The sequence below is a fragment of the Nelumbo lutea genome, chromosome 1 (assembly GCF_056320005.1).
Source record: "Nelumbo lutea isolate HS-2025 chromosome 1, American lotus-T2T, whole genome shotgun sequence".
Taxonomy (NCBI): Eukaryota; Viridiplantae; Streptophyta; class Magnoliopsida; order Proteales; family Nelumbonaceae; genus Nelumbo; species Nelumbo lutea.
The window spans coordinates 29,794,059-29,818,969 of record NC_142684.1 but is presented as its reverse complement, the minus strand read 5'-3'; the positions used below and the strand labels follow the sequence as shown (position 1 = coordinate 29,818,969).

General features: G+C 36.9%; 1 protein-coding gene and 1 non-coding gene across 2 annotated transcripts; one reads left to right on the top strand and one right to left on the bottom strand.

The window, feature by feature from the left end:
* Positions 1 to 15,882: 15,882 nt before the first annotated feature.
* LOC148874125 (uncharacterized) lies at positions 15,883 to 16,605 on the top strand. The gene is made up of 2 exons (XM_088957803.1): positions 15,883 to 16,198; positions 16,445 to 16,605. The coding sequence occupies exons 1-2, from the start codon at positions 15,883 to 15,885 to the stop codon at positions 16,603 to 16,605; spliced, it is 477 nt and encodes a 158-aa protein (XP_088813929.1).
* On the bottom strand, positions 16,267 to 16,373 carry LOC148874126 (small nucleolar RNA R71). Its single transcript, XR_016106175.1, has one exon. It is a non-coding gene; the product is annotated as a small nucleolar RNA R71 (small nucleolar RNA).
* Positions 16,606 to 24,911: the final 8,306 nt, after the last annotated feature.

The window sequence follows — 24,911 nt, the reverse complement described above, 5'->3', positions numbered from 1 at the left end:
TATATAATATTTTTAATTTTTATATGTATAAATTTTAATTTTTTATACAAATAATCTTTTACACATTGTTTTAAAAGGCTTAAGCCTTGAGGTGTAAGGCCTACGCCTTGAGGTGAAGTGCATAGATTTTGCCTCAAGGCTTAAGCCTCCCAACTTTGGTTTGAGGTTTAAGCCTGTCATACTGAGGTGTAAGCCTCAAGCCTCAAGACATGAGCCGTAAGCCTCACGTATCAACAATATCTAGTGATTTAATGAAAAAAATACATATTTTTGTGCATTTGTTTGGTAGTTAAAATATATAAAAAAAACACTTTAGTAATTATGAGCCAAATAAAAAAGAGTGAAAATAAAGAGCCAACATGGAAGACAAGTACTTTAGTAGTTCCAGTATACATATTTAATGCATTTTTTTTGTAGTTCTATTAGTTTCTCTTAGTATTTTAGCCTAAAAGAGTTCAATACAAAAAAGGACCAATCAAGTTATTAGTTTCTCTCTCCATAATGGATTTATTTTTCTTTTTATTGATTTTTTGCATAGATCAAATCAACTAAATTGTTTCTTTTCTTCCCAATTGTTGGATGACCATAATTATAATGTCCATTATATAGATAATTCTTCATATGAATAATTTCATAAGATTGCATTTTAAAACCAAAACCATAAAATGCTTATAATGGTTAGATGATGAACTATTATTTTGTTTAATATTTAAAATTTAAAACTTAAAACTTATTGCTTATAAACTTTGATTTTATAGATATTTGTACCTTCCATCATTCTAACTTGGTATATTACGTGTTACTTTTATTATTTATGAACTTTAATTAATTTTTTTCTTAATTTTTGAGGCTTATGCCTCACCTTTTTGGGCCATTATACTTCAACTACTCCTTTAACCTTTTAAAATCTTGCTTCTACATGTTTTTTACATTTTTTTATGAATTTTGGCTCATTGTTGAGCTAAGTTCGAACGTATGAGCTTTTGAGTTGAATCGAATTTGAGCTCATTTTTATAGCTTGAATCAAACTCAAATAACTAGATATTCGGTTTGGCTCAGCTCGAATCCACATTCACAAGGTACTTGTGGATCATTCAGAAAAGGAAGTTGTGATTTATTTTTTATGGCCTTGATGCGAAGTCAAGTATTGGCATCATTCTTCTTTTGTGATTTTTTTTTCTATATCTTGTCAGAATTTGTTCTTATATATACATTATTTAAAATTTTCTTTTCTTTTTGATAGGCATGCCTAGGGCTGCAAATTATATCTGATTTTTCAAATTTGATCCTATTAAATATGGACCCCTATCTGGTTTGGTTCAATTTACATATATATGCCCATATACACTCAAAATTTATATTACATCTATCAGTAAGGTTGATTTTAATGTTATATTTTCACTAATATTTCATACGTTCAAGTTTAATATAAGTAATTTTCAAAAGAATATTGTTCATAAAGTATAACATTGAAGTCATTTTTAGTTAATTTTCTTAATAGTATATAATATTTTGATCAATTTTAGTTTAATTTATTTGTACTATATATTCAATATCCGATTGGAATCGGAATTTGATTCGAATGCAGCCAGTGGATAGATTCAATTCAAATTTGAATATAAACAAATAAGATTTGGTTATACTCATATTCAATCTGTTTCGGTCCATTATCCATTTGCAGTCCTGGGCATGTCTTGGCAAAGAGAGTTGTTCCATCCAAAACGATGCTCTTAGGGTTCCAATTGTGGGGATATCACCAAGAAGCTAGAGATGGAAGTTATTTGTTAGATTTTTTTTTTTTCATTTTTAGGTAAATTGTAAATAGGTCCCCTGCACATTGAGTGTAGTCTGGCTTTATGGCCTAAACATTCCAGCTCGAGAGTGTCATTTTAATAGCTAAACATCCAAATATATACATTTAAGACCAACTCTGTTAAACTAAAGTTAGATTGAGGGGTAAAAAATGCAAAAATAATCATTTTCTAATTCTCTTTTTTCATTTTACATCTTTCTTCTACCACCTTTGGATTCGGACCAAACCAACGATAGCAAAGCAAGCTTCTGAAAGTGAGATTGTCTCCAATGAACAGACCGAGGTGAGCTTACTTTGTCACCACCGGTTTGTGCCCAAAGTCCAAAGGTAGAAAAAAGATGAACACTGAATAAAGAGAGTAAGAATATGAGTATTTTGCTAATTTTACCCTTCAATCTAATGTTAACGGAGTTGAGTTTAAATGCATATTCTTGAAAGTTTAGGCCCTAAAGTGAGACTACCAAGAAAAGTACAGAATACTTTCTGCAATTTATCTTTTTTTTTTTTTTTCATTCATTTCTAAACATAATGTTTCTTCTACTATCTCTTCTTTTTGATTTTCTTAGATAGTTAAAGCTTTCCAATTTCAATTATCCCTGATGGGGTTCTCGCAAGTTGGTTGGTCTAATCTCTCTGCCTGGAAAAAAGAAATACCTCAAATGAAGTAGAATACCTTAAACTTGGATCTGATTTAGCTAGATCTTTTAGTTTGATCCAATTACAACTATGAGATGGGCTTACTGGGTTGGGTTGGCCTTAGGCTTAAGAAGGGAAGAGGAATAAGAAAGCACATTAAATATAGGCTTAAACATATCCAGCCAGCCCATTTAGGGCCTAACCAAACCTACAGTCAAGGCTTGGCTCTACTAAACTTGCTATGAAAACTTAGGTCCGGCCCAACCCCCAACCCCCAACCCCCTGACTGGATTGGAATGCCTGTAGCCACTCCTAACTTATGTTTTGTGGAAATCCTAATATTTGAGAAGTTTCACTGACTAATATATATTGGATAGGATCCAATGTTCCAATTAATGGGGCCAGATTTCGGATTGGATCTGGATCATGATCCGAATCCTTGACAGCTCTAGTGGAAAATGTGAATGGGGAGAAAGAGATGGATGAACGATCAAAACGGTAGTTGCAATTTGGGACTTAGAAAAGTTATTACAGACAAATGTGGAAAAAAATCCAAACGAAGTAGACTAGAGCAAGGTTCAAAATATAGATACGCCTAATACGCTGGTAAAGGCATATTGGGCGATATCGATAGTGATTTTTTGCTTTTTTTTTTTTTCTTTTCAAAACTGGTTTAGGGGGCTGGTTTAAGGCTCTTCCACCCCCTAAACCAGTCAGAACCCTGATACACTTCTTATAGGGGCATATCAGAAAACCACTGGAATGATACGTATTGATTGATATGAACTGATTCATACCGATACTTTGAACCTTAGACTATCGTAGATTTATAGTTAAAATGCAATCAATGTTTTAAGACTAAATAAAACCGGCTCACAGGATGGGTCATGGTTTTACCGGTTAACCAAGCAATTAACCCGTTCAAAGTATGGAAACTGTTATGTAACCGGTTCAACCATCTGGTCACTGGTGTTGCCCAAAGTCTTACAACGGTATGGATATAGTGATATCCATATCCAAATCAATGGTGTTCAAGGCACTTGTACGCAAATACAACTATTGATCAGTTCAAGAGGCAAATACATGGGGGTTAGCCTAAGAATAACCTTTTATCTACTCCATCACCAACCCTAAGGCTCTGAATTTGATACAAATTTTACATCTGATTCAATTAATTTGCATCCATGTTTATAATTATGATTTGCATTCTTATCTTCTGATACAAAACTTGTAATTTTTTTGTCCCGTTAAATTTTTTAGCAGTGCAAATTTTACATTTCAAAAGCTGATCGAAACAAAAATTGTACTACCATCCTCAAACCTCAATTCTCTCTCCTAGATACATCATCTTGCTTCTTAATTACCTCACACCGAAACAATTAACCCTCTTATACATCCGTCATTTTACATCCAATGTATTTTCCTTTTCACAAACACATAAAACAGTCAAAGTTGGAGCAAAAGTTAACCAAAATCTACACTCGGCCTATTTGCACTCCCATGCATCGACGCAAATGCAAATGAAATTTGCAACTCAACAAAACTGAGCCAAAGGAAGAAAGATGAAAGATGTTTGGAAATGGGATGTAAAATGTTCGGGCTATGTAGACCCAGAAAGTCTTCAACCCCTCCATGTCTTCGATTAGATTGAAGAAGAAGGAGAAAACATCCAAACGGGGGTCAGTTGACAATGTTATTCCATCTCTTTGAGTGGGGGACAAGTGCAGCCCATTCTGCTTCCTCCTTTTGTAACAAGTCAAAAAAGCTCAAAGAGAAACACTTAAGCTCAATTGCCAAAAACACAAACATCTCCACCACATTCGTCACAGTGTCGTACCAAACCATGCACGCTCATGCACCAATTTCCCTTTAATCAATCTTCTTTTCTTGCTTGGATAAAGTTCACTCATTCCCCAAAACAAATAACCCTGTCAACTACCACCCCAACTCGGATTTCACTATAAGTATTCATATCTCACTCTTCCACTTCCTTCACAGTCTACAGACTACAATCTCTCTCTCTCTCTCTTGGGTCTCTGTGCGTTGATCTTCCTTGGGATTGTGGTTTAGTGTTTCAGTTCAAGTCAACGAGATAAATGAAAGAGATGAGCTGAAAAGCTACAGTTCCGAAATTCTTTATTACAGAGAGCTTCATGTCTTAATGCAATTATGATGAAACGTGGACTTTAACATAGTAAAAGCATATTGATGATAATTGTGCGGTACACTTGTCCAGCTTTCATGAGTTTTGAGGTTCTGTTCTTTATAGGCATTGGATTCCCATGTGCTTTATGAAGGCTTTGTGATAATGCCTTTTTGTGATAGAGTGATGCTAACTGAGACCCAAAGAGATCTGCCTTACAGCTTTAGCTCCCCTCAATTCAGAAGCATGGAAACCCTAATAAGAAATTCAAACAAGCCACCCTTAATAATAAGAATCGCCTTCTGATGAGCATGTGCTTTTATTCTTGATTGTATTTTTCTATTCTCCCTGCTGGTCATTTTGATATAAAAATATCTCATCTTTGATGAAAGGGGCACCCCAATACATGTTCTAAAAGACAAACAGACCCCTGTTTATTGATTTCTATTATTTTGTTGAAGGGGTTTTTGGTCTTTTTACAGAGGTATGCTTGGTTTATGATGATGTGCCTAAATCACTATTCAAAAATACTTCTCTAAAATGGAAAAGACACTACTTGTGTATTGATTTTGTCAATAAGGGTGCATTTGTGTATTTAGTTTTATGAATAATGATGCACCCCAATTATCAAAAAATAAGATGTTCCCAGATCAGAACCCTTCATTTTATTTATATTAATTCTAGTCCCTAAATCCTTTGCCTTGATAAAAAAAGTGAAAAATTGTAAATGAAGAACGGCCTGTTTGGTTTTGTGAATGAGCATTATAATCATTAAAGATAGCATTCATAAGGTACTAGCCTACTAGGTCATAATTTGATGTCTGCTGGAAAAAATATTTGTTATTATTCCATTATTTATCTATCATTGCCAATGCTTTATTGCTATTTGCTACTATATTTTATGAGCTTATATTCCTTGACTTCTTAGATGTATTGCTAGGTATTTCTCAATAAAATATAAATTCACAATTTATTTAGTTTTATTTTAGAAAATTCTCTCACTGATCGATTTGATTGGTACAACTAGTTGTGGAACTTGCCTTCTATTGTCATTTCCCTTTTTGCTATTTCCATCTCTTTTGAATAACTTTAGTAAATTGATCAAAAATTCAAAATGAAGGTATCAATGAAAATATGAGTGGACCGAACCGAAGAACTAGAACATTGCAAAGAAGAAGTCCTACCCTACAGAGTAACAATGGAATAGCTCAGTTGGTGATGAAGTCTCTGTCTGGTTGTGGTGGAGAGGGATAAATTGATGAGTTCTTGCCTTCACCTGCGCTGTGGGGTCTACAGGTATATGTGATTTATTTTATTATTATTTTTGGATGTGTGTTGCTTCTTGAGAGTGGGGTCGGGTTCAGTAGTTCTGTTTCAATCATGGTTTTCGAACTATTGTTGGCCCGGAAGGTCAGACTGCTCGGCCTAGAAACCATCCAGACAAATGATTTCATTTCAACCCTTAACTGCAATCTTGCCAAAAGCCATTAACTTGATCAACTGTTGTTGGTCTGTTTGATCCAGAGAACAGTTTTGGCTGTTTTTTATTTTAATTATTTTATTTTTTAAATTGCAATGGATCTTCCGTTTAGACCAGACGGTTGAACCACTGATCCAGAAACCAATGGCCTTGACAGTTTGGGTTGGGTTGATCCAAGCCTATATAAACCCAACTGGTTGACATCCCTAACGGCCTAACCACAAGATAGAAGATGTTTGTAGCATTGCTAGTGGACCCCAAAAGTTTGATTTTTAATTTAACTCTGAATTTGATTATCCTGGATTTAGATGTTAGAAGTTGCATTCAATAATTAAGTGTTTCAGATGTGGATTTGACCCTATTTGATCCGATTAAAATCTGTGTTTAATAAGAAATTATTATTTTATATATGGATAATATAATTATATATAAAGAGAGAGATTATATAATTAGGCTTCAAAAAAGGTAAAAAAAGTATTACTAAGACTATTTTACACTTTTTTATAATTTTAAACACAATAAGTCGGATCCGGATGTAGATGAATCCGATCTGTTTACAGCCCTAGATGTTTATATAGCCAGAATAGAAAAGAGAGGTTCATATTCAATCCAAAATTGTGACAGAATGGTACGAATATGGACCGGACCATATCTACAAACGGTTTGTTGTTTATGTTCCCCAAAAGGTGGCCATTTCTTTTTCTTCCTTCTCTTCTTGACTAGAAAGAAACTGGTGAAGAGTACTACTTCATCTTTGTCTAGTGTTGGTTCCCTGGCCAATCGTTTAGTCCGTTTCTGGGTTCAGGCTTTTTCTGTCCTGGATGGCCCGGCCCGGCTAAAAGCACCGCTTGGCTGGGCCAAAGATTGCTTTATAAAGAAGGTGGTCCGACCATATGTCTGCATGCAGGTGCAAGGTATTGTTTCTAAGGAGTTGCATATGGCGTTGTTTATTGCTAACGTTCATCATGCATTCTACGTGTAGTGACAACAACTTGGATAGATTGTGTTCAAGCCGAGTGACCGTGCCATACCAGACCAGAGTCATCTCAGTCCTAATCTATTCTTAGCTCTTCTCAGTTCAACCTAAGTGTATGTTTGGCATGGATGCTTCAGATACAGCACTAATGTGTGGGTTGGAAGTATCGTTTTCTGAAAAAATAGTGTTTTTTTTTGTTTGGAAATATTACTGTTAGGTAGGATGTTTCTTAGAGCAACAACAACGTTTTCTATTTGATACTAATGCTTCAGGAAACATTTTCAGCACTGGTACCTATTATCCAGTGCCACGTCATGCCCTTATCACTGCCACCTCATGTTCCTGTTGGCAGCAATGAGCTGGAGCTCCAGGAAATGCCAAATTCGGTGTTGCTCCAAGCCACACCTTCCCAATTTCCAAGACGTAGTTTGGAGCACCGCTTTTTATAGAAAAATGGTTCCAAACAAATAAGTATTTCCTGGAGAACCATTTTTCCCGACATGACGCTGATGTATCACCATTATTTGGAGCAATGGCACAGACATTAAATAAATTCAGGCATGCTTTGAAAATTTGTATGTAATATATGCCAAGTATTTTATGGGAATCAACACATTTTTTTTCCAAGAAACTGCACCTAATTGCAGATTTTCTCAACATGAATAGTTTTGATAAAAAAATACAAGGATAGTTTATTTTGATAAAAAAGCCACCTTACTTTGTTTCGGACTAACTCTTCCCACATGTAAGTTTCAAGCATCTAGTATATATGGGGTTTTTATTTGAATTGAGAGATTAGGTTGTGTTTGGTATCATTGTCACTTTTATTTGTAATGTTTTAACTTGATGATACAAATTTTATGAGGATAGAGGATATGTTAAGTTTCAAGCATCTGGCAGAACACCACAGTAACTGTATTTTGTTTAAGCTTTATATGTGGCAAGTCTTGGAAGCCTATGTGCTATTTTTTTTTAAATTTATTTTATTGGAATCAGAAAATTAAATTAGATATGATTTGTGATTAAAGGATTATAAGGTAACTTTTTTATTTGAATTAATAGAAAACAGTTCTAGATTAAGATGTATTTAAATTAAATTTTGAATTAAAATTTACTCATTCCATTTTTATGAGTAGGGGCCTAAGAAAGTGTTTGAAGGGGAAGCCCTCCTGTAACTATTAGCAAGTTCTAGTAATCTTCTATAATATCCTTTATCATTTAGGAGTTGTTTGGTACAAAGTGTGGATATTCTGTGGATCATTTGGTTTTGAAACACAACAAATTCTTTTAAGGGTGTGGCATGTTTTGAAATCATCAGTGGACAATTCTAATCCACAAAATATTGTTTATCTTTGGTCAATAGTAAAATATTGTGGTTCTATGCAAGAAGAAGAGAAAGAAAGACATATAAATTGGATAATTACCCTATACCACACTGTGATATTCAAAATTTTGCAGGCAATACAGCTATACCATATCATAGAACACCCTAAGCTTCAACCACACCATACCTAACCACACTATATTACTGAATTGATTCTCGATTTTATTGGGTTATTAATTTCCAATGCCTCATTGGGAATTGGTTCTCAAATTCTTCCAAGTTGAATGGCACTACTTCCATATATATATTCTAGGGTTGGACTATGATGATGGAAAGACATGGTACTAGAAAAACTTATAACCAGCAAATCAGCGTCATAAAAGTGGTAGCCAATCACATAAATTTTCATCAAAATTCACAGGAATTGTATTGGTCAAAACCTTTCTGATATCATATCTTTTCGAATTTCGGCATCATAAATTTTACTTATATTTTATGATTATATAATATAATCATAGTCAGCCGATTTATTTTAGACCATGGTTGCTGCAAGGGGTTGGATGATAATATTCCATGTTGGGCCGACAAATATGTTTTACCATAAAGAGTATCTGGCCCAGGTCTGTGTGGCTGCCACTGAATTGGCCTGTAAGTATGTATTGCCAACCGAAGTGAGAAGACTAAAGCTAGTCAGGAATAATAAGTCATTATCCAAAGTTGGTCCCAACAATCTAAAGTCTTAAGAGGTGTGAACTGATAGGCTTTGGTTTTAGACAACCTGGTCACCTTCATCCTCTAATTTGTGTTCTCAGATTTTTACCATTATATATAAGAATGAGATGGACTACAAACAAACCTAAATTTGTGTTCTCATGCTTGTCAGCCTGAAATTTTTGCCATTATATATGAGAATGAGATGAGCTACAGCCTGCAAGCAAAGATGTGTGTACAGCGGGGGCTGGGAAATGAACACTCTGGATCAGGTAAGTACACACAGTGAGCACATTGAACAAATTTGTAAGATAACTGTCACTTATCAGAATATTTATTGAATGCTCATTGAGTGTTCTTGCTAGGTTGTGGCTACCAGATTCAGACCGAGAAAACACCTGGGTGTTCACTTTATGTTGATTTCGTACCCCGTTGTGTACATACCACCTCTATTTGAAGTTGTAGCTCACCCTGGCTGCAAGCAATGGCCCCCCTTGAAACTACTCATGAATAACAAAATAATTATTATATGCATAAGGAAAACCCATCCCAACTAAGCTTTTGGATGGGACCAGAATTGTCAAGGATATAATAAACTAGGCCCAGTCCAGTCCATTCCTAATCCTGGTCTGCGATGATCTGTCCTAAGGAAAGCACAGGTTCAGAAAACCCAATTAAGGGATCTATTTGTAATGCACATCTTAGCTAAGTCCCTACCTGGGAGTCCTTTATGGGAGTCTCTAGACTTTTCTGTTTTCTAAGTAAGTTCAGATTAGTACAGGCCATTTGTATATCTTAGGGTCTGTTTGGTTTGTAGTTGAAATCGAAATCCTTCAAAAACGAAATTGGAATGGTCCATTCCTATAATCTATTTGGTTCAGATAAGAATAGGAATGAGAATTAAAATCAGCGGAAATGAGATTTCATTCTCAAGGAAGGGGCAGGAAACGATCATTCTCTCAAATGGAGGAATATCATTTCAGCAGAAATAGAAATGAGATTCTGATTCTGTCCAACCAAACAGTTAGAATCAGAATAACCCATTTCCTCTATTCTTATAAACCAAACAGACGGTTAATCTCATAATCTCTCTCTCTCAACATAGCCTAGCTTCCTTCTCCCAGAACAGGCATAGAATCATCCCAGGTTGAATTGCATTACTTCATTATCTATGTCTACTATAATTGCAGTCATTTCACTTTGATTTTGCAAGTTAAATGATTTCATAATGGCATGCCTTCATCTTAGATGACAGTCATTTCAAAGAATGGGCCAATACGGCCCCCACAAGGTGGCCCACTAGATGGATACTTGTCGTCTGGGCCAAGAAAAAATTACATCTGTAAGAGATATTGGGCTGCCCAGCCTCTGGCTAAGTGGCTTGATGAGTTGATATATATAAGCTTAAGTTGTCCCTCTGTGCAGGCACGCTGTGTTGTACTGTAATTATGTAACTAACCTTAAAGCTATGCTGAATGATGATAAATAATTTATATTAGACTAGAATCCAGCCCACTTAGCTTTCCACAGTGGGCCAGGACATAATAAGCAAGGCCCAGCCTAAATGTGAGTCCTTAGATCATTCCTTTCTTCCCCTTTCTCTTTCAGACCCTTTTATTCATTCATTCTCATTAATAAAGTTTATATATGCACATGATCAAACGATCTCAATCGGGCATTCATCATTCAACATCATTGAAAAACTTATCATGAATGTTATGATGGGTTGTGGGCTAGCCTGATTACCTTGGGCCCGGGATTTAATGGATTGGAGTTCTGATATTTTGGTAGACTTGCAATTTTGGTTGGGCTTTCCAAAAAAAATAAATATATATAAAATCTTAGGATGGACTTGACACAAATCTAAGGCCGCATTTGGTATTTCTTATTGTAAGGACTTATCTCTTTTTTGCAGTGAAAAATTCATTGATCATAGGGATATTTTAACTACAAAAAGGAGATAAGTCCTTAAAACAAGGGATGCCGGATGATTGAAGCCGTGTTTGGCTAATTGAAGTCCGAAGTAACTTGGCTCAATTCAAGTTTAGTTTTGGACCTGCTTGAGAAGTCTTTTTAGAAGATCTTTTGGGATTTCCAAAGACATAAGACAAAAAAACAGTCCTTCTCTGTTGGGAAAGAAAGACAGGAAGCCAGAAAGACCCGTGTAACAGAAAGTTCACAAAGCCTAAAACTGCCAATCTTTTCACGTCTAAAATATTTCCTTTAATAGTCTGATAGACCACCATAGACCACAGTAAACCACAGTAGACCAGGATACTTATCAAATGGTTCTTTAATTCAAAGACAAGACCTCAAAATCTCAGTATGTCTTTATGACCATCTGAGCCGTCAGAAGATCTTCTTATTGGAAGAATGTAAGAACAAAATTATTTCTTATTTGGATGCTTTATATAGAATAATCAAGTTTAACCTGAACCAACCTGGTTTGGTTCAATAAACAAATTTAACCTGAACACAACTGGATAGGCTGTGTTGGGCTTTGGTTGTACTGTTCTTGTTGGGCTTTGGATGTCCTTCAACCCAATTGAATCTAAACTGTTGCATTTGTATATGAGCTTGAGAAAGTCCCAACTCCCAAGTCCTCTATGTTTAGAAGATACATCTAGCTGATCAAACCAAGGCCCAATAAAATGCCAAACGAAGCCCAAGCCAGCTCAATCAAAGGATTACGTATCAATGCTCAATTGTAGACTTGGTCTGGTTGGTTTTGGCCGTCTTACGTAGGCTTAGGGAGTAAGTTCGCATCTACTAGAGTTCTCCGCTCCTTCAATGAAGGACGAATGCGTCCTTCCAAACGTTCTTATTGGTCCAAACCAGTGGACCAGCCACATCACATTAATAATAGTGCACAGGGCACCAGGAAAATCTATGACGCAGAAAAGATACTATATGGAAAAAGTTTTGACCAATCAAAACCCACCCATGAATTTTGATAAATAACACTTTTTTTGTTTCCATGTTTGTGATTTCAGTTTATTGGTCACTTATTTTTTCCATATCATAGACTTATCTAATCCGCATGCACAACACAAAATCAATGGAGGATAAACCGTTATCTTACCTCTTCTTCTTTCCCATATTCTCTTCAAAAACAAAACCCTAAAACTGTCATTTGTATTCTCTTTATCTTCCCTTCCAATGAACGAGCCCAACTCCAATGGTTCTATCTCTGCTCGTCATTTTCTCGTGGTAGTTATCACTAGGGGTGCTCACGATTTGGTTAACCGTGGGCCTTTTTTTGTAACCGAACCAGTACTATTAGTTTTTGAAAAATCGGTAACCAAAACCAATCGGTTAACCAGTTGACTAGTTCGGTTAACCGTCGTTTTTTCAGTTTTTTTATTTTTACAATATATATTATAAAAAATTATAAATATATAATATTATATTTTAAATAATAAATAATATATCATATATTATAAATATATATTTATATATAATGCATATTTATTAATTTATAATATATAAAAAATCTAAAATATATATAATATACATAAATAAATAAATAAATAAATAAATATATATATATATCTATATGTATACCAGTCGGTTTGGTTAACCGCCAGTTTTCTATATTGGTTAATCGAAACCGAACCAGTATCTTTGGTTTTTAAAACACTGAACCGAAACTGAACTGACCAGTTTAGCTAACCGATTTTCAGTTTGGTTTCAGTCGGTTCGGTTTTTTGGTTTTTTTTTGCTTACCCCTAGTTATCATTAACCCTATTTGTTGTTTTCATCTCTCGTATGGCTAGGGGGCTGTTTGATACTAAGATTTTGACCTCTCTTTGTAAATAAAGAAATACATAGGTGGTATACTAAGATGTTGGTTGACCTCTCTTTGTAATAAAGAAATACATAAAAAATCTCCAAATATCTGTAAATGGATTCTAAGGGAAGATTAGATGGAAAAAAATCACGTAACACAACATAGGTGGTATTGTTATTTGGGGGAAAAATGAGCAATGCCTTTGGAGAACAAAATCCATAGTCTGATAGAGAATTGGTTTACAATCTAGTTTAATCCTCGACAAAAAATGATGAACAAATGGAGCCTCAGTCACCAATGATGGAAGAAATAGATTGTTTAACTTACATCGGTGTAGTATAATATGAGTTATTCGACATATATCTTTTCCTTTTTTTTGTGTGCAAAAATTATGCATTCTTAACCATATATACTAAACAAAACATGAAATTCTAAAGTTTAAAACAATACTCAATTGGGGATAAGTAATGCCTACATCACACAAAAAAATTTTTAGGATCCTTTATGGCAGAAGTGTGAGGGTTGAGCTACCATCAGTTTGCTTACTCAACATCATCAGCGGAACAATCAATGGAGTTATCTTTGGTGGAATGAACAGTGGCGGTATTGATCTGATGGCTGATCCAAACTCCCCTTTCTTCCTCCACCCCTCTGATAACCTAGGTGTGATTCTTGTTGATGGAGGGTGATTTTGCCCGACCTAGTAATAGGGGGACACATGGACACGACCTAACTAGCAGGGTGACAACTCAATCCGTCGCACCAAGTCTACAATGAATCGAGCTCAGATAATTAAACCACCTCGGGGCACGATCGCATCAGGACCACCTCGGTCCCAAGGCACTTTGGCATTTGTACCGGGTCAGATCCAAAGGGAGCTAGCTCGGGTAATATTGACCGACCACTGCATGGCAACCCCGAAGATCTCGCCACTAGATTCCACACCTTACGGGATCACGCCTCGTAATAGCTAGCATTATTTCCCCCATCCGATTCGGGCGGAAGTGCTGAATCTTACCAGTTGGCAGCGTTACACCCAATTAACGCGGAAACGGACCTCATCGTAACGAGGATCTCGGAACTGCTCCGCGAAACCCACGAAGGCTCCACTATATAAAGGCTCCATCCCCCGGGGGTGAAAGGTATGTGTAATCTCTACTCTCTATCCTTCTTGCATTCTAAGCAATTATTAGCTCGCAACTAAGTACTAACTTAAGCATCGGAGCGACCTCGCCAGGTAAGCAACCCCGGGTTCTCTGATTCGCTTTTTGTAGATCAACTGAGTCTGTTGTCTACTGGAAGCAAGATCACCTCCAGGTGGGAGCAGCCGGATTACGCTACATCATTTGGCGCCGTCAATGGGAAATGGTACAAGAAGCCTATTTCCACGAAAAACATCCATGGCATCCTCCAGTAACGCCGAACATAATGCTGAAATGAACATCTCTGGAGGGCAACCTCAGGTCCCAACCGTGTGTATTGGATAGTTCACTGTGCCTCTCTCTGCAGATGGGATTCCAACACTGAACGTTCCTCGAGTCATAGCACCAGTGAATGCCCCACTCCCTCCTACGGTGGGTGCAACCTTTGCTGAACCCTCTGTGATTCCCCCTGTAGTCGAGCAGAATCATCTTGATGACCTGGTACAAGGAACTTCGGCATTTGTACCGGGTCAGATCCAAAGGGCACTAGCTCGGGTAATATTGACTGACCACTGCATGGCAACCCCGAAGATCTCTGATAAGAATACAAATTATGATATTTTTATCCCTAAATATTCAGTATTTTATACTTAATTAGTACTTAATTGGACTCGTTATTCTTGTATTTCGATTCAGGGCATGAAAGAAGGCATCAATCAATCTCTGGAGCACTCAAAAGTCCTCCAAGAGAGCTTCAGCTTTCAAGGAAGCAGTCAGCAACCCAGGAGGAGAAGAAGGTGGCAGCAAGGAGAAGACAAGCTCATCGATCTCAACTTCAAGGGCGACATCATGAGTTCTTTCTTATACCTTGTTTGTTTAATCTTCTTTATCACGAACTAGTTTATTTATAGCAGGGGCTATGGAAAGCTTAACCACGACTATGGATTGATTTTTATTTAATTCAACCAAGCTATTTTTATTTTCATATTCTCTATGAGTTATTATGCGTAATGCAATTAGGAGCTTGGCCACCTCTTAGTTGATTTGGTTTATGTGAATGAACCAGAAGGGGAATTCATATGATAGACTAAATAACTCTTAGTGTGAATTGAATGGTATATAGGAATATATATACATGATTCATCTGATGATACATGTTTTTCATAGAACTTAATGCACTTTCTATCTCGAGAACTCTAATCGAAGAATCGAATGGTTACTTGATAGAAGTAGGTTTGATATATCCTGGAAGGGAATATTAAAAAAATTAGGAAAAACTTCAGCTTATGAAAATAATAAATTGTCTTGGTTAATTTAATAAATTGATATTCTTTGGAAAGGTTAGGTGGACCAATAGTCCTAGCACTTTTAGTTAAATCATTGCAAGTTCAATCATTGATTGCCTTTGTTTTTATCTCTTTTCTTTTTCTATTTTTAATTTTTAGTAGTTCCTATTGTTAGATCCAAAATTCGGTTGTCCAAATAATTGAGGGAAGCTATAGTTCTAATACTTATTTTGTTAAATCCTTGTGGGAACGATATCTTTATACAATTGATAACTAGTGCACTTGCTAAGGTTATATAATTATAGCTATCAAGTTTTTGGCGCCGTTGCCGGGGATTTAATCCTAAAATAATATTAGAACTTGTTAACCTTGGTTAATTTGGATTTTACTCTTTATTTAATGTGTTCAAATTCTTGTTGTGTTTAGATTAGTTAGTGTATGACACACACTAGAGGTGAAGAACTAGCAAAATTTGACCATAAAATAGAGAGAACCCTTCGCATACTGCAAAGAGCCAACAAAAGTAAAGAGAGAGAGAGAGGGTTGAAGGAGGCAAACCGGCAGAAGAAGTTGAAGAAGAGATGGTAAACGAAGCAAATCGAACTCTTTTGGACTATGCTTGTCCAACAATTGATGGGGCTACTTGTAGCATTTGCAAGCCAATGATTCAAGCCAATAATTTCATGATCAAGCTTGTGATTATCCAAATGATCCAAACGAGTATTCATTTTAGTGGGTTGCCGAGTGATGATCCTAATGCACATATCGTTAACTTCCTGGAAATATGCAACACATTCAAGCATAATGGAGTTAGTGATGATGCTATTAGGCTTAGACTTTTTCCATTCTCATTACGTGATAGAGCTAAGGATTGCCTTAACTCATTCCCTGCAGGAAGTATCACTACTTGGAACGACTTGACTCAAAACTTTTTGGCTAAGTAATTTCCTCCCTCCAAAACAACAAAGTTGAACAATGATATCACTACTTTTGTTCAACTAGAGAGGGAATCTTTGTATGAGGCATGGAAACGATTTAAAGAGATGTTTAGGAAGTGTCCTCACCATGGAATACCAGTTTGGCATCAAATTCAAATTTTTTATAATGGTATTACTCCATCTAATCGCTCCATTATTGTTGCAGCTGCAAGAGGCACAATGATGAGGAAAACTCCAGAGGAAGCCTATGATCTAGGGGAAGAGATGGTATCAAATAGCTACCAATGGAATAATGACCGAGTTGATCAAAGGGGAGTGCATCATCTAGATTCTTTTTCAGCTTTATCTGCTCATTTGCTACTTTGAATAAAAAATTAGACAATCTTAGTGTTGCAGCAATAAATATGTCATCTTATAATCCATGTGATCTTTGTGGCCAATTAGGACATATAAATTCTGATTGTCAGGTAGGTAATCCTTTTGCTTCACATGAAAGTGCTAATTTTGTTTATCATATTCGAATACATACAATCCAGGGTGGAGGAGTCATCCAAAATTTTCATGGAATAATAGCCAACAAAAAGCACCAATGGGATTTCAACAATAGTTGCCCCCACAAGAAAAGAAGGGAAATTAGAGGACATGATTTCTAAGTTCATTAGTACTGCTGAAGCAAAGTTCCAAATCACGAAAAGAGATTCTTAAATCAAGAGGCATCTATTAAAAACTTAGAAGTTCAAGTGGGGTAGATTGTGAGCATGCTGTCAGAAAGAAGAAAGGGACGATTGCCTAGCAATGCAGAGAAGAACCCAAGGGAGCAAGTGAATGCCATTGCCTTAAGAAGTGGAAAGACTATTGGCGAGATTAAGGATGATGATCAAAAAGTTGAGGTAGCCGATTCACAAATGGAGATTGAAGGGAGTACACCTAAACTAAATTTAGATGCCATTAAACTTCCTCTCCCCTACCCTAAAAGAGTTTTGAAAGTTAACTTGGATAAACAATTTGAAAATTTTTTTGAGGTGTTTACAAAAATACATATTAACATTCATCTTCTTGATGTATTGTCGTAGATGCCAAAATATGCCAAATTCTTGAAAGATGTTATGTCAAATAAAAGGAAATGGGAGGAATGCGAAATGGTGAAACTAAATGAAGAGTGCTCAGCAATTCTTCAAAATAAATTGCCCCCAAAGCTTAAGGACCCAGGGAGTTTTTCTATTCCTTGCACCATAGGAGATACTGAGTTTGAGAAAGCTTTATGCGATTTAGGTGCCAATATAAATCTAATGCCATATTCTATTTTTGAAAAACTTGGATTGCATGAACTAACACCTACTACTATTACCCTGCAATTAGCTGATAGAAGCATTAAATATCCTAGGGGAATATTAGAAGATGTTTTAGTCAAAGTGGAAAATTTTATTATTCCTACTGACTTCATTGTGTTGGATATGGAGGAAGATAGAACAATGCCTTTGATTTTAGGGATACCTTTTCTTGCTACTGGTAATGCTTTAATTGATGTGCAAAAAGGTCTACTTACTCTTAGAATCAATGGTGAAGAAGTGGTGTTTAATGTATTTAAAACCAGGAAATATCCCAACACAATTGAACATGAAATATATGCAACCGATTGCATTGATGTTTGGGCAACTGAAATTAACACATCTAAGTTAGATGATCCTTTAGAAAGCTGCATTCTTAATTCTTGTAAAAATGTGCAGGTCTTGGATGAAGAAGTTAAGGAGGTGTTGAACTATTTGGAGGCTGGTCAGGAAGGGTGCAAGCCAAGACAAGGAAAACTTTACCACTAGATGGACCGACCTCTACCAAACAATTGTGACCCTCCATCGAAGCACCTCCAGCTTTAGAACTTAAACCTTTACCTTCTCATTTGAAATATATATTTTTAGGAGAAAGTTCCACCTTACCTATGATTATTTCTTCTGATTTGATAGGCCTCAGAGAGGAAAAGTTGGTAAAGGTGCTCAAGCAACATATATTGGCTATCGAATGGAGCATTGCCGACATAAAAGGGATTAACCCTTTGGTGTGCATGCATAAAATGTTGATGGAAGAAGGCTGCAAACCCAAGGCACAACCACAAAGAAGGTTAAACCCTAAAATGCAACTGGTAGTAAAGACAAAAATTCTTAAATGGCTTGAAGCAGGTATTATCTACCCTATCTCTGATTCATCATGGGTAAGTCCTGTTCAAGTTGTACCAAAGAAAGGTGGGACCATTGTAATTTTAAATGAAAATAATGAATTGACTCCCACAAGAACAATAACTGACTGGAGGGTGTGCATAGACTATCAAAAATTGAATGAGGCTACTAGGAAAGATCACTTTCCTTTGCCATTTATTGATCAAATGATAGAGAAACTTGCAGGGCATGAATATTATTGTTTCTTAGATGGCTACTCCGGTTATCTTCAAGTATCCATTGCACTTGATGATCAGGAGAAGACTACTTTTACTTGCCCATATGGAACATTTGCATTTAGGAGAATGCCATTTGGACTGTGTAATGCACCAGCTACTTTCCAGCGTTGCATGATGTCTTTGTTTGGCGATTTCATTGATGATTTCATGAAAGTGTTTATGGATGATTTCTCCATTTATGGATCATCATTCTATGTGTGCTTACATAATTTAGAATAGATACATCAAAGATGTGAGGAATCTAACCTTGTTTTGAATTGGGAAAAATGTCATTTCATGGTTAAGGAAAGAATAGTTCTAGGGCATAAAGTATCATCCAAGGGCATCAGAGTGGATAAAACTAAAGTAGAACTGATTGAAAAACTTCCTCCACCTCAATCCTTAAAGGAAGTTAGGGGTTTTCTTGGGCATGCAGGTTTTTATAGACGATTCATTAAGGATTTTTCTAAAATAGCTAAACCCTTGACAAATCTGCTAATTAAAGATGTACCTTTTGAATTTGATGATAATTGTTTGCATACATTCAACACTCTCAAGGAAAAATTGATTCAAGCCCCCATTGTATCAGCTACTGTATGGGAACTATCCTTCGAAATCATGTGCGATGCAAGTAATGATACATTGGGTGTAGTTTTAGGGCAAAGAAAAGATAAGAAATTTCATACCATTTACTATGCAAGTAGGACCATGAATGAAGCACAAAGAAATTATTCCACTACTAAAAAGGAATTACTTGCAGTGGTGTTTGCTATTGAAAAGTTTAGATCTTATTTGCTCTTGTCTAAAGTCATCGTGTTCACTGACCATGCTGCGTTGAGATATCTACTTGCTAAAAAAGATGCAAAGCCCAGGCTGTTGTGATGGATTCTGTTGTTGCAAGAATTCGATCTGGAAATTAAGGATAAGAAGGTTAGTGAAAATACAGTAGCTGATCATTTATCAAGGCTTGATGAAAATTATGTTGAAAACATTAATGATTTACCGTTGCATGATGAATTCCCAGATGAGCAATTGTATGCGATTAACATAAATAATGAACCTTGGTTTGCTGATTTTGCTAATTTTCTGGCAAGAAAGGTGGTGCCACTTGACATATCAATAGAAAAAGAAATTTTTCTCTGATGTGAAGCATTACTTGTGGGATGAACCTTACCTTTATAAAATTTGTGGGGATGGAATGATAAGGAGATGTATTCCTGAGGAGGAAGTGCGGAGTGTTATAAGTTTTTTCCATGACAAGGAAGCAAGAGGTCACCATGGAGCATCAAGAACTGCTTAAAAAATTCTTCAGAACGGTTTTTACTAGCCTTCGATCCTCAAGGATGTTTACTCTTATGTAAGTTCTTGTGATCGTTGTCAAAGGACAGGTAATATCTCCCGTCGAAATGAGATGCCCTTGAACAATATTCTTATTTGTGAAAATTTTTATTTTTGGGGCATCGATTTCATGGGGCCTTTTCCTAAGTCTGTTAATAATTCATACATACTTGTGGCTGTGGATTATGTGAGTAAATGGGTGGAAGCATGTGCATATCCAACTAATAATGCTCGGGTTGTTATTAAATTTATGAGAAAATTTATATTCACTCATTTTGGAATACCTAGAGCCGTTATAAGTGATGGGGGGAAGCATTTTTGTAATAAACAATTCGAGCACTTGTTGAACAAATATGGTGTTACGCATAGAATTGCAACCCCCTACCACCCCCAACCTACAATGAAAAAACCAAAGCATGGCATGACTCTCGTATTGTAAGGAAGGAATTTAAGTAGGTAGACAAAGTTCTGCTCTTTAATTCTCGTCTCAAGCTATTTCCTAGAAAGTTGAAAACTAAGTGGAATGGACCATTTGTAGTGGCTAAGGTATTCCCTCATGGAGCGCTTGAATTGCACAATGGTAAGGGAGGCACATTCAAGGTAAATGGGTAGTGTTTGAAGCATTATATCGAAGGGGAGCAACCCATTCACTATGGGTCCACCTTTTCCTTGCAACAACCATCAAAGGAAGAAGCAAAGTCAAGCTCACAACTTAAAAAGAGCGCTTGTGGGAGGCAACCCATTGAGTTCAATTATTTTTGTTCAGTTATTTTTATTGTTTTTAGCTATTTATGGCTGTGATTTTTTTGAACATTTTTTTTAGGAGCATGGTCATGTTTGGTAGCTTATTTTGCATCTATAGGATCTCAACTCATCATTCAAGGAAGTCCCCTTAAATTTTTCTATCTTACGCAAAGTCATCGGTGAGCTTGATACATTGGGGATTTTTGGTTTAACTCTAGCATGCTTCGATCATTACTTTTTAACCTTCCTTTTTGAAAATTCTGCTCCCTAGAAACTTATTTTTGAATGATTTCAAACTATAATGAATTATGTGCTTAGGTTGAATAGACAAGATAGGATGCAAGCATGAATAATTGAATTTTTTTTGGCTACGATAGGTACCTCATTATTTTGAATGATTAATAGGCAAGATTCAATACAAATTTAACCCTTATGTGAGCTTTTGAGCCAATGAGCATCTTGCTCTAATTACTTTTTGATTAAGTGATTGTCAAACAAGGTTTGATTATTCTAGAACTTGCTTTGCTATACATGTTGAGACCACATTAATGAGTTCATGGATTAGAATAAAAATGGTGGTGCTCCTGTGAAATTTGAAGAAGGATAGTGCAAGCTATTTTTATTTTCAAAAAAGAAAAAATCGTGACTAGTGTGAGATGGAGCATAAAAGCAGTCACACTAAAAGCGAAAGAGAAGGGTGAGATGGAGCATAAAATGCACTCACCCCTAGAATCCAAAGTCCCATTTCACCTTTTTATTTTTAATACATTGAACTCATGCTTAGTGGTGGAGATGTGATACATAAGTAAGCTTATGGTAATAACATTCCTTGTTTTGACCTGAGAGTCTAATGATACCTTAAAAACTATGAGTGCATAGAGCGAAAACAATGAGAAGGTATTTGAATCTTGTTGCATTTTGATTATTAAAACAATGAGTGCTTATTTTAATCCTAAAAAGTTCATTCGGTAAAATGCTTGCTTTCCTTGATTGTTGATTTGACTTGGGTTCAAGAGGAATAGTGATTTGAGATTGTTCTTTGACAAGTTAAAGAGGAGAAAGAAGTGGAAAATGGAAAGATTATTAAGTTTGGATTAAGGTATGCTTGAGGACAAGCATCATGTTAGGAGTGAGTTTAAAAATCAGCAGGATAGTTAGTTTGTTCTTGTTTTATTTTTGTTTGAATTTTGTCTTGCCCGAGGACAAGCAAGGTTTAAGTATGGGGGATTTGATAAGAATAAAAATTATCATATTTTTATCCCTAAATATTCATTATTTTATACTTAATTGGACTCATTATTCTTGTATTTTGATTCAGGGTATGTAAGAAGGCATCAATCAATCTTTGGAGCAATCAAAAGTCCTCCAAGAGAGCTTTAGCTTTCAAGGAAGCAGTCAGCAACCCATGAGGAGAAGAAGGCAGCGGCAAGGAGAAGACAAGCTCATCGATCTCAACTTCAAGGGCGACATCATGAGTTCTTTCTTATACCTTGTTTGTTTAATATTCTTTATCACGAACTAGTTTATTTATAGCAGGGGCTATGGAAAGCTTAACCACGACTATGGATTGATTTTTATTTAATTCAACCAAGCTATTTTTATTTTCATATTCTCTATGAGTTATTATGCGTAATGCAATTAGGAGCTTGGCCACCTCTTAGTTGATTTGGTTTATGTGAATGAACCGGAAGGGGAATTCATAAGATAGACTAAATAACTCTTAGTGTGAATTGAATGGTATATAGAAATATATATACATGATTCATCTGATGATAAAGGTTTTTTCATAGAACTTAATGCACTTTCTATCTCGAGAACTCTAATCGAGGAATCAAAGGGTTACTTGATAGAAGTAGGTTTGATATATCCTAGAAGGGAATATTAAAAAAATTAGGAAAAACTTCAGCTTATGAAAATAATAAATTATCTTGGTTAATTTAATAAATTGATATTCTTTGGAAAGGTTAGGTGGACCAATAGTCCTAGCACTTTTAGTTAAATCATTGCAAGTTCAATCATTGATTGCCTTTGTTTTTATCTCTTTTCTTTTTCTATTTTTAATTTTTAGTAGTTCCTATTGTTAGATCCAAAATTCGGTTGTCCAAATAATTGAGGGAAGCTATAGTTCTAATACTTATTTTGTTAAATCCTCATGGGAACGATATCTTTATACAATTGATAACTAGTGCATTTGCTAGGGTTATATAATTATAGCTATCAATCTCGCCACCAGATTGCACGCCTTACGGGATCACACCTCGTAACAGATAGATTTATCTCCCCCGTCCGATTCGGGCAAAAGTGATGAATCTTACCAGTTGGCAGCGTTATCCCCAATTAATGCGGAAACGGACCTCATCGTAACGAGGATCCCGGAACCGCTCAGCGAAAGGTACGCCTAATCTCTGCTCTCTATCCCACTTGCATTCTAAGAAATTATCAGCTCGCAACCAAGTACTAACTTAAGCATCGGAGCGACCTCACTGGGTAAGCAATCCCGGGTTCTCTGATTCACTTTTTGTAGATCAACTGAGTCTGTTGTCTACTGGAAGCCAGATCACCTCCAGCTGGGAGCAGCCGGATTGCGCTACATCATTTGGCGTCGTCTGTGGGAAACGGTACAAGAAGCCTATTTCTTCAAAAAGCATCCATGACATCCTCCAGTAATGCCGGACAGAATGCTGAAATGAACATCTCTAGGGGGCAACCTCAGGTCCCAGCCATGTGTATTGGACAGTTCATTGTGCCTCTCTCTGCAAATGGGATTCCAACACTGAACGTTCCTCGAGTCGTAGCACCAGTGAATGCCCCACTCCCTCCTACGGTGGGTGCAACCTTTGTTGAACCCTCTGTGATTCCTCCTATAGTTGGGCAGAATCAACTTGATGACCTGGTACATTGCGTGCAGACTATTCAGGTCTAAATGCAACAGGTCTAACAATTCCAGTAGTACCAGCAGCATGTCCTGCATCACTTCTACCAGCAGTAATATCAACAACAGTTCCCTCCACTATCGTAAAGTTAACAGCCGGTTCCACCTTGGAATCCGGCCCCACAGCAAAGCAGATCCCACCATCAGAACACTCGCCCTCCTCGCCGAGGACAGACTTCCCAGGTCCCACTTCCCCTTGGTAGCCAAGCCTCGTCTCGCGGTAGGAGGGACAAACAATCTGCTTCGGAGAACGTCAACAGATCAGGAGACACTCAACCTGCTAGGGCCGTTTCACCTAGGCCATCGCGTCAAGAAGGTCCGTTCGTGGGGAATCGGTTCGGAGTTCTGGCAGCGGACTCCAGGCGAGGCCCCTCAGTCCATAGCAGCCAACACCAGTAGTCGGAACTGCCCCATGCCCGTATTGCACCCGATCACACTGAAGTTAGCAGCACAAATGCTGAACCAGTCAAGAAGCAGCAGAAGAGGCGTCGTAAGGCTCGTTGAGCTACATTTGCAAGCCAGCTCACTGGACCAAGTCAGCCTGAACAACCTAAAGGCAAAGATGAGGCGAGCTTAGGAACCACAAAGACCACTCCCCTCCTCTCTGTGCCATCTCCTTTGCCCTTCGAGCTCCTGGCCACCTCGATGCCGAAGGACTTCAAAGTACCTCCACTTGACAAGTACGACGGGTCATTCGACCCAAATGATCATGTAGATTCTTTCCATTTCCAGATGCACTTAGCTGGGGATGATGAATCTTGCATGTGCGTTGCCTTTTCTACAACCTTCAAAGGAGTAGCTTGCACATGGTACAAGAACCTCGCGCCCGGGACGATTAAGAGTTGGGCACAGTTCAGGCAAATGTTCTCCTCACACTTCATCACCAGCAAGAAGTGTCCGAGGTCACAAGAAAGCCTCCTCAGCATCTTCTAGAGGGAAGGTGAGTCGATTTGAAGCTACATCAAATGCTTCAATGACACTTGTCTACAAATTCCTGACGTGGATCCCACTGTAAGACTCATGACAGCGAAGAGAGGTATCACTCACAGAGAGTTCAAGTGGCACGTGGTAGCCAACAAGCCCAAGGATATCACCGAGTTTCTCAAGTTTGCTGATCAGTTCATCGGGACAAAAGAGGAGATGAACCAGAAAAGTGAGAATCCAGTAGAGAAGAGGAAACGAGAAGGTGACAACTCAAACAACGGGGACAACAAGCGAAGAAAGAGCAAG

Coding starts and splice junctions, on each gene's coding strand:
- LOC148874125 (XM_088957803.1), top strand. CDS start 15,883: ATGGTAAACGAAGCAAATCGAACTCTTTTGGACTATGCTTGTCCAACA. Junction 16,199..16,444: donor TAACTCATTCCCTGCAGGAA/GTATCACTACTT, acceptor TTATTGTTGCAG/CTGCAAGAGGCACAATGATG.